Genomic DNA, 11,221 nt, shown 5'->3' on the forward strand with positions numbered 1-11,221 from the left:
GTGTTCTCAAATCCTGCTGCAGCACCTCTGGCATACTGATGTGTGCGTGTCTGTGTGTGCACGTACGTGCTCAGAGGTTATATGGAGGTAGTGGGGGGTGAGAGAGAGAGCGAGTGAGAGAGAGGGAGATAGAGCTTTGCAGAAAAGGCTCAGCAGTACCTGAGTAGGACAGCTGATGAAGTGTGTGAGTACATAGAGCATATATATGTGTGTATGTCTGTGGGTTTTTTGGGAGGTGATTTTAGGGGGCAGACTTTGAAGTGAACGTGGTGTTTTGTTTAGTTTTTTCCTCTGTAAGACTCCCCCTCCAGCATGGACTAACAGACTCAGTATTTGTAAGGGTTTTTGGAGTCATGTTTGTGATTTTAACCTTAATGACCCCTCGCTCTAAAAGCATATTGGAAATAATTAAGCTCTTCAGATAATTATTTAATTTTAAATTATTTGGGCTTTATATCATTGGATCTGTTACCAGTCTATGGTAGGACTGAACAAAATGTTTGACCATAATATAATATATGTTATTTAGTATAAATTTGAAGAAATTTAGTATAAATTTGCACACTTACTAATTTCTTAAGCTTCGTCAAGAAATTAGTAAGTGTGCAGACCATGTGTGTTAAAAGACAATACAAAACCTTTGTCAGCAGGATCATACACTGTGAGTGAATTCACTGAAGTTTATCTAGATTAAATCCCTAAATGTTAAGAACACTTCATTACTCCTGTTTTAAAGTCAAATGACAACCACCCATGAGTCCTGAATTTATTGCATTGGCCTCCAGTTATTCATTTATGCATTAATTGTTTTGGGGTTTATTTGGTTAATTTTCTATTTCTTCTCTTTCGCTTTTTAAAAATATACAGTAATGTGCAAAAGTCTTGAGCCTCATATCATTCTTTACGATTTTCTTTGGAAAGAGCCAGATTTTAAAGTGATCTTCAGCAATAACCTAGGCTTGAAGGTCTTTTTAAAGATTTTTTGACACTGGCTGCGTTTTCACTCATTTTTAGTTCAGTTCTGTGTTTTTTGAGAAGAATGGTTTTTTTCTCCTTTGTTAAGCCACTTAACACTGACCTATGAATCATTCAAGCATAAAAAGCCACCTAACTTAAGTGAACCAGTGGTGTGTCTACACATAACAGACAAACGTAGCAAAGAACCAATGTTAATTTATATCTTTTGGTACTTTGTTAATAGCGGCCTTTTGCAAAAACACATAGTTAGTTTCCATTTCTACCTAAAGAGGCATTAGCTGAATGGATAAAAGGACATATCTGAAAATGGTGTCAGTGTGAAAAGTGACAGACCTAAAAAACTATATATAGCAGACGAAAATTGCCTGAAAGAATCTGAAAAGAATCCAACAAAGACCTGACACAGGACCTGAGACATGCATCTTCACCACCAGTGTTAGTCAAGTTAGTTGAAAATAGTAATTAGTTACTAATTATTTCTCCGAGAAAGTAATCCAGTTACTTTACTGATTACTTATTTTCAAAAGTAATTAGTTACCGTATTACTTAGTTTCCTTTTAAAAAAAACATGATACACAACCTGAATACATAATAAAGCAATAGACCTTTCAGCCCAATTCTATTTTTTATGCATAAAATATCATATAAAATTTAATTAAATGAAAAAGTGTCATTTTAATTTTTTTTATTAGTTTTAATCTTTTAACTTTATGCACATTGCATCAAGCAGAAATTAAATTATATGCAACAGTCTTTGACATGAAGAAATTTGTTTAACATTTAAACCTATTTTCTGCATATTCCAGCATATAAAATAAAATTATATTTTGTGTTTACACTCACTCTTTCAAATAGATGCAAGTAAAACACAGCAAAAAAATAAATAAATAAAAACAAAGGTTCAGCAGCACCAAGTCCTGTCGCTCTCAAGTCTATTTTCACCTGTTTAGCAGGAGTGGGGCCGGTGGAAGTTTCCCCAGCTGAATTGGATGTGGTAGCCACAGCGCTCATGTCAGTGGGGGGATCCGGGGTTTTTTCTCTGAATTTCACATTCCTGTGGCAGCGTGCTCGCTGCTTGCTAAGATTTGAACTTAAATTTTTCACTGTAGAAAGAAGTTTTCTTCCCACGCAGAGTGTACAGCGGACGCTAATGTTTTTGTCACTTTTTACAGAATCCAACTTAAAGTAATGCAAGTACTTCCAACCTTTAAACGCTACATGGTCGTACTCTGTCCCGCACTATTATTCATTGTTGATCTACACACATCTGTTACTGCTCATTTTCATGAGACACTCTCACAAACAAAATCACAGTTTAGTAACGCAGGAACGAACCTGCTTACGGGAAAGTAACAGTAATCTAATTACTTTTTTTGCAAAAGTAATAGATAGATCAGGCTATGAGAATAATAGTGGCCATACCAAATATTGACTTTCATCAAGCTCATTAGAATTATACAAACGTTTTGCTTTATAACCTGTATTTCCAGGTATGCTTGCATATGTTCCAAGCAACATGTGAAGAAATGAGGGGTGGCCGAGAACACCCATTTAACTTTTCATCATCCTTCATTGTCCCTCATCTCTGTTTTGTTTATGTCTCTACAGTTGAGTCCAAGTATTATGAACACACTACTGAAGGGCACCTTCAACGCGACGCTCAACAACCCTCTGAGTCCCAGCTGCTCCCCCCGCGTGGCTGATGGGCCTTTAACAGCCCACAAGGCCATTAAAGCAAGCACACCCAACACCTTTATCGCCACCAGCAGTTCATAGAGTTCTTTGTGGGTCAGAGTTTAAAGATGAAAGGTTAGTGGGGGGAAAAGATCAGTCCTCAGGTCATTACATTTAAATTCATATTCTGAGAAAAGTTGAGTTTTCATGAATATTGATGTCATGTTCATTCTGTTTGAATATATAGCAGATAATAAGTGAGTAAAGTTACAGTTTAATAACTGAAAACAAGGTAAGTTTGTTCATGTAATAACAGAAATGTGCAATTACAATATGTATTGTAATTCAATATCAGGCTTTAGGAGGTTTTTAGACTAATTGTGAGAATGACAGTAATATTTTTATATGTTGTATGAGTGCATTTCATTATGCATTTGGCATAGTTTTTACTCCCAGCCACTTTTTGAAAGCTTATGTCTGCAATTTGTCCAAACTGTTTGTTTTGCTGTGTGTGATATTTGTGTTTGAGTGTGTGTCTGAGCCCAGAATGGGCTATCAAATAACAGAGAAGTTCCCTAGAGCTGTTGTTCTGGTAATAGGTTTCAGTTTTTCAAGTGCTAGAAATTGCCCTCAGAGTAAATTACAGTTCATTTAAGCTAATTATAACAGCCAGTATCTTTTTAAACATCAAGTTTACAGTGCATAATGCTGACTGATTAACATATTTGTTTTTCCTTAATGTTTTAGGCAGCACTTTGGAAGAAGATGACTTTGCATTATTGTCACAGAGTGATACTGTATACCTACTAAGAACATTTCATCTGAAGTTGGCTGTTGTGGATTATTTCCCCCTGTATAAACCACTTTGTATATCAGTAACATTGATAAAGGCATTCATATGAATAATGCTTGAAATGATTTGTTAACTTGTTATTATTCCATAGGGCATGTTGTTGTCTTAAGTCAAGCATCGAAAGATCCAATCTGGCATAAATGAGTCAAATATTAAAAATGTTGTGAAGGTTTTGCTACAGTACTTTTTTTTCTTGTTATAGTTAATAACAGTAAAGCTGGATGAATGCTAGCACAGATCACAGCCCTGATGGGGCGTACACACAGGAAGAGACAAATGGCGATGTAGCAGCTAGAGAAACGCCAATAAAATCTAATGACTTGTGTAGATGACAGTCAATGCAACTGTTGGTGACCCTAAATGGGCGGGTCCTGAGTAAAACTAATCTGGACTTTGAGGCGAGTGATTGGAGCAATCAATGGGAGTGGAGGATACTGCTGACTGATGTACGGCGGTGTGGGAAATACACAAGAGAGTTGCCTACTAAACCAGAAGCTGACCCACAGTTAAAGTGCTTGGCGAGCAAACTGCTTCATATATGATTAATCTTTGAACTCACACATGATGCATCTTAAGGTCATGAGAAGCTACTCCTTAGTTAATGCCAGTAAACCAGCACATTTTTAGAATTCATATAAATTTGTTGCCACACATTAGTGCTTAACATGCATAAGTCATGAAGCAAGTATTATGTATATTTGCAATGACTGCCAAAGAAACAAGTGTGGAAGTCACATAGACGTGTTGTATGTCCTCGCATTGATGCACAACATATACATCTAAACCAACAGCAGCAGCCTGTAGAACTATATTCTCCTTGTAAAAACAACGCTACAGCTTATCTACTGTGGAATTACCTGGTGCTGTACACTCAGTTTTACTTATCATGCACAGAGCCGAGGTTTGACTGCGGTATGAAATATTAAGTGTACTCGCTGTTGGGCTTTGATATACCTAAAAGTGGAGACGGGCTGAAGAGTCGAGAAGAGGCTTTATAGTAAAGCTGTGTGGCACCGTGATGGGGAAAAAAAAAGAAAGAAATAGTTAACCTTAAAGAAATAGTTTGATGTTGCTGGAGAGCACTTATTTGCCGTTGTGCGTTTGCAGAGGGAATGGAAAGACTTTCATATGTCTGTGAAATATGGGGCTTCAGCTGACCGGCCACTTTTCACTCTGCTGGGAGTGTCTTCTGATTCAGACTGCTGAAATCTTCAGCAGCAGTCTGAGAATACTTTCTCAAATCAAGGATGTTTTTTTCACTCGACGTGTTAGGAAATTCAAGCCTGCTCAAAAGTTCCTGACCTTGTGTAGGTAAGATGGGTGGATGTGATGAGGTGATAGAAGTTTGTGATGCTGGATGAACTACTTTTACTGGCAGTTACTACCGGAGAGTGTAGATTTATGTCTCTTACCTCCGCTGATTGCTCGGCATAAATCAGCTACTCATGGTTGTGTGAGTTCTTCCTCACTTTCAGACAAAGTTAACAACAACAAGTGTTTTAATAACCTGCTGTAGAAGCACAGGTGACACTTTGCGTGCACATCTTGTTGCCAGGATGCAGTTTGGCCATCTATTTAAAACAAAAATAAAAACCGTTCCATCAAATGACTCAAACCACCCACTCCCCCTTTACTGTGTGGGATGTCTCTTTGCCCTGCCGTGTTCAAAATGCTTCTCTGAACATTCAGAGTAACAGGTTGGACTGAGTACCATGTCTCTGATTGTTCCTGTGGGCCTTTTAGCCTAATGAGGTGTTTACCCCCTATCATTATTCAGCTGGGAGCGGAGCAGAGGGAGGAGAAGGTAGAGAGAGGGAGGTGAGATGTGAAGTAAAACCAAGACAGAGGGAAGCATAAAAGAGGATAGGGTTGAAGAAAAGGAGTCCAGTGGAACATGGGGGGGAAAAAAAGGGAAAAAAAAGAGAGATTGTATACAGGCAGAGGGAAGATCAGAGAGAAAAGGAGAGCCAGAGGAAGAAAAAAGCCAGAGAGGAAGGAAAGAGCGTGGTGTTATTTATGCCTCCCTCGGCACTCGTTTTTACCTTTCCCCCCCCTGCGAGCTGTTTTACATCGGCGATCTAATTAAATCAAATAAATCACAGCACACACACACATACACAAGCACGCACACACAGCTGCAACTGCCCCTCCTGATTCTCAGATCATGAACATCTCCTTCCCATACACCCTCCGAATAAATCTCGATTATGGTGCATTACACGGCACATCATTCATGTTGTTTATAGGTCTAAAATATGCAAACAGACCACGGGCATAAAAGTGATCGATGCACAAATGGGTTCTTTTTTCTCTTCAGTTCTCATCTCTCACACAGCACCAAGCACTGTCACTTACACATGTCTTGTGTGGGATGAAGAAATATTGTATTGTGTCCTTATGCTGTGTCCTGATGGTGGCTATTTATTGTCTTTGGGAGATAAATGGAGTTTTACTACCTCATTTACTAAAGCACCGTCTCTCCTTGTGAGCCCTTATTAAATATAATTAACTCTGCCAAACCTTGAAACTGTCCCTGACAGATCTCTTGATAATTGTAAAATGGGGGTAAGTTAATGGGTGCTTTTACTGGTTACTTTTGTACATGAAATGCATGGGTGGAAAAAAAAGACACGAAAAAACTAACAGCTGCTAAAGCTTTCTTTCCCAGAAATAACTGCTTCAGGGAAATAAATGTTTGGGCATATGTTGTCCAAATATGTTAGCAAATGTATAATTTTTTGGCCAAACCAAGCATAAAATTAACATTCATATTGTGTGATAAACACTGTTATTTAGTGAAGGCATATCAACGTTTTAAAAAAGACAAAACTGCACAAATTACTAAATAAGCCTGTCATCGTGATGGTTTGAATATATGTTTTTCTCTTTCTCTTCACAGGGTAACGGTGAAAATAAAGTTTTTCCCAGTAAAAGGATTTCACTGGATTATTCATAGTGAAACTAGCATTCACCATATTATTAATTGTAACTTACAAAATGTTTATTTCAATGTGTTTAAGTGCTTGTAAGCCTTTGTGTATCATTAAACGCCATTTAGGTTAATTAACAAATCCTTATAAATTTTATTGCTTTGATGTAAACACACATTTTTTATGATCTTAGGGGCTTTCCATCTCATCCACACGTGTCACTGGGTTTTAACACAATCATATATTGAATTATATTGAAAGTATAGTGTACTGGCTCCATTGTGATACAGTGAGAAGAACAGTGAGAAGAACTAGACAGGGTTACATTCTGTTTTGATGCTTTTTGATGCACGTTAAAATATTCAGATCACTTTACCTCTCCTTTTTTCAATGCATGCAAATCTAATGGGATATACTCAACTGCAATCGTCGTGTGATGACAGCTACACAGCTTGGTAGAAAGCCAGATTAGCCGGTGACTTTAATTAAAGAAGATGTACAGTAGTCCAGAAGAATCAATCTGCAGGTTAACAAGCGCTGACAAGGGCAGAATAGACTGTGAGGCTTTATTAAGATACAGTGAGAAGAACGAGCCAGGGTTACGTTCTGTGGTCATCACTTCTGAACTACTCTCTCTTTCCTCCACCTGCTGTGGGTGATTCTTGCCTTAAAGTAGCACAAATTGGCAAATGATGGATATTTGATTTTTTATTTACTTCTTTAATTTTTTATGAGGTGTCAAGCTTAAGAAATTAAGTTTACCAAACAATTAAATTCTCTCAAGAGTAAAAACTTGCTTATTGTACTTGGATTACTGTCTTGGTCTTGACTGCGCTTCTGTGGCTATAAGTATTCTGGTACACTATCCTCTGTAAAGCTTTTTAATGCCTTTAGCGTTTCTTTCTGTCTTTGCCATCATCCACTGAATATAAAAAACTCTCATGGTCTCCCAGTGTTTTTGCAGGTGCGTGGAGCTTCCTTCAGATTAATAAAAAATGCAAATGTGATTCACACAGTACTAAAAACTAGCTGTCCCCCCCCCCCTCCAAACATCAACAGCTTCAATCAAAATATATTTCCCAAATCTCTGCAGCTCCTTTCCTCAGTACTTCATGCTGACGTAATTTCTGAGTCATATCATCAACTTCTCCAGCGCCTCTCACTCTGTCTCATCACTTGCATATCACTAATTAATACATTTGTGTCTGAGAACTGTCTCCCTTATTTGCTGAAGTTGTCAACTCTGTTTTTTTAACACTTGGCTGCTCATACTTTAACACTATTATACTGTATCTACACCACTAACACTGATACACTCATCAGCATCAGTGAGTGCTTGTTCCTGGTGTATTAGCAGTACTTTTTCATTAGCACGTTTTCTTCAGGAGACTTTACATATCACACTCCTTCACTGATGTAAAGAACTGTACACTTTACACACAACATATTTAAACTCAGCTGCTAAACACTCAGAATCTTAGCTTTAGTTGATTGCATGATGAAGGTTATTTCACTTATTTACATGTTTAGGCTTTTAAAAACAATAGAGGAAACTAGCCTTACATAGTTTTGTTGTAATGATGATTCCAGAAGTTATTTAATAACTGTAATACATGAAAACTGCCTTTTTTTGTTTATTTGTATGCCAACTACATCATCAGGAGCAAAGCAGCCAAACTTGACACACAAGTTCATCATAAGAGACTGAAGGTTCTTATCTGTAGCAGATATTAAGATGTCATCATCATCACCCTGTAGCAACGGGCTAACATGACCAGTTTTTAACATTTATGTAACTATAACAGCTTATAAAAGCATTATATCAGCTTAATTTCACCGCAGTAATTTAGCTCCACAAAACTTCATTTATACTTAATGTATTATGATACCATTGGCCACCTGGCAACCATCTAGCAGCGGGTTAAACTAGTATATGTTGATGCTACAATATTATTTGGGCTATTTATGGTGTTGGCATAAATGCAACAGACCATTTTATTTAATGACAAAATAAGTGGGATTTAAATGCATGGCCATTTCTTCTCCTGTTATTTTCCTTATTTTTTAAATAACATCAAGGAATATTGCAATATTGAAGTTGGGTCAGATTAGCTTATGTTGATGTGACACTACATTAAGCCTTTTCTCCAGCTGTGTAATTATTTTAATCATTATCAAGACAGTATTACATTAGGTTACTTCTCCTGATGCACTGATTCACTGTTGCACAGCTTTTAAGTTCTCTGGCCACATTACCATGTGTGTGGAGCATTAGTTAACATTTGACTGAGAGTAAGTGGTATGATATATAATATAATATAATATCAAAATATTCTTATTGATATTCTGTACAGCACATGTCGCTGAGCTGTTATTGACTACGTATGTTAACACTGTTACTACACAGGTCCACTTGCTGCTTGTGAAAAATTCCAAGCTGTGCAGTATGTGGGCTTTAAAGGTTATCTGTGTTTGAAGAGTATGTTATATGGCTGCGTGTGCCAGCATGTTCTTAATACAATTGTGGACATTTTTCTAATGTTCGCATTTAGATGTATGATTTGCCTTTGAGCACTGATTCATACCCTAAGAGTCTGAGCTGTGTAGCAGAGTATATTTTTGTGTGAATGTTTGCAATGAGTATATGAAGTGTATAGCAATTCTAATGCAATCAGTGCAATAGCTTGTTCATAATTTATATCTTTACAAAGATAACTTTCAGTCTTTACTGAGACTGTCAGAGAGATATTTATTTAACTTACTGCTCATTATATAAAACCATGCTAAATACTGGGTAGGACTCTCAAACAGCCTCACTTTCTCTTCTCAGGGACACATAATTACAGATTACAGATACAGCAAACTGGTATAACATTATGATCACTGACAGGTGAAGTGAATAACACTTATAATCTCTTTATCGTGGCACCTGTTAGTGGTGGTATATTAAGGTGTGGTGGTCAGAATCTATCAAAAGTGGTCTAAGGAAGGAACAGTGGTAACCCAGCGACAAGGTCATAGGCAGCCAAGGCTCACTGATGCCCTTAGGGAGTGAAGGCCATGTGATCCGATCCAACAGATGAGCTGCTGTAGGTCAAATTTCTGGAAAACGTCATGTTGGTTCTGATAGAAAAGTGTCAGAATAGTCAGTGCATCACAGTTTCATGCGTATGTGAAAACCCCCGTCCATCGCCTAAAGTACCAACAGTGGGCCCATGATACCATGAAGCCCATGAAGTTGGCCTTGTCTGGTGAATCATGTTTACTTTTACATCACATGGACGGCTGGGTGTATCTGAATTGCTTACCTGGGGAACACCTGGCACCAGGATGCACGGATGGGAAGAAAGCAGTGTGATGCTTTGGGCAATGTTCTGCTGGGAAACCTTGGGTTCTGCCATCCATGTGGATATTACTTTGACAGGTATCGCCTACCCAAGCATTGTTACAGACTACGTACACTCTTTCATGGAAACGGTATTCCCTGATGGCTGTGGCCTCTTTCAGCAGGACAAGGCACCCTGCCACAAAGCAAAAAAGGTTCAAGAATGGTTTGATTAGCACAACAATGAGTTTGTGGTGTTGATTTGACCTCCAAATTCCCAGATTTCAATAAAATCAAGCATCTGTGGGATTTGCTGGACAAACAAGCCTGATCCATGGAGGATCAGGCCAAACTTACAGAACTTAAAGGATCTGTTGCTAACATGTTGATGCCAGAAACTACAGAAAACCTTCAGGGGTCTAAGATAGTCCATGCCTCAACTGGTAAGGGCTGTTTTGGCAGCAAAAGGGGACCAACACAATATCACACAAGTGGTCATAATATTGTACCTGATCGGTGCATGTCAGATGCGCACTGATGCTGATGCTGCTAATATCCAATTCTGCACACACACACACACACACACACACACACACACACACACACACACACACACACACACACACACTATGGTATAATATTCACCATACATACTCGTGTAGTATTGGATAAGGATGTGTAAGTACAAAAAGTCACACCTTATGTCCTCTCTTGCAATACACTTAATAAGGAAGATTTTAGCATTCTTGATGCACAGAGAGCTCAGAGCACCTTACTAGGAACAGCATACAAATAAAAATCATGTTGTTTATTCTTCTTATCTCTTCATCCTGGAGTGGAATATAAGGTCACAACAAGTTCCCTCCATTTAACCCTTGCCACATCCTGAGCTGGACCCCAGGTGTACCCCATCTCCTGTAACCTCCTGCTGCTATGCCCAGCATATTAATGCACAATGCAGTAGAAGTCATCGACTGTAGATGAGACTACCACACAGAAGGTTTTGGCAGGCATTTATGTGTCTACGGACAGGGTTTTTTTTCAGTCATAACACTTTTCCGCTCTGTGTTTAACATCACAGTGAGTTTGAATATTGGTGTGGTTCAGAAACTTAGTGGTGTTGTGGATAGTGTGAGACTATCACAAGGTGGACTTTAGTTTCCTATTACATTAGTTCATTTCATGAAGTTGTGAAAGTAATGCTGAGATGTTGTTATATGTAAGTGCTTTGTTTGCATTAGAGCACTTTGGACGTGAGAATTGCGGTCGCTGAGCTGATTGAAAATAAAGAAAGCGAGAGTGTGAAATTGCATGCGCACATATTGTGTTTGTGCAAGCTTTTTGTGACTACTTCATGAATGCCTGTGAGCTTCCTTTGTTGTGCATATGTGACAGAGAAGATAATAAAGAACGGCTGCCTCCGTTTCTGCGTGTTGGCAGATGCTGGGAAAATGTGTTCTT

At 38.3% G+C, this 11,221-nt stretch overlaps 1 protein-coding gene across 4 annotated transcripts in view; it reads left to right on the plus strand.

Moving 5' to 3' along the window:
• Positions 1 to 3,846, plus strand: part of stpg2 (sperm-tail PG-rich repeat containing 2) — a 59,834-nt gene extending 55,988 nt beyond the window's left edge. For 2 of the 4 annotated variants that reach the window (XM_086314501.1, XM_086314502.1), the window contains 2 exons: positions 2,587 to 2,787; positions 3,400 to 3,839. In XM_086314501.1, coding sequence (XP_086170627.1) covers positions 2,587 to 2,754 — 168 coding nt within the window. In that variant the 3' untranslated portion in view covers positions 2,755 to 2,787; positions 3,400 to 3,839. Of the gene's footprint in view, positions 1 to 2,586; positions 2,788 to 3,399 lie in introns of all 4 variants that reach the window. The other 2 variants (XM_086314505.1, XM_086314503.1) reach the window with 2 other exon arrangements.
• Positions 3,847 to 11,221: the final 7,375 nt, after the last annotated feature.

The sequence above is a fragment of the Aulonocara sp. 'chitande type north' Nkhata Bay genome, linkage group LG12 (genome assembly GCF_057382095.1).
Source record: "Aulonocara sp. 'chitande type north' Nkhata Bay isolate Kocher_YH1m ecotype deep benthic linkage group LG12, A_spYH_male_GT1.1, whole genome shotgun sequence".
Taxonomy (NCBI): domain Eukaryota; kingdom Metazoa; phylum Chordata; class Actinopteri; order Cichliformes; family Cichlidae; genus Aulonocara; species Aulonocara sp. 'chitande type north' Nkhata Bay.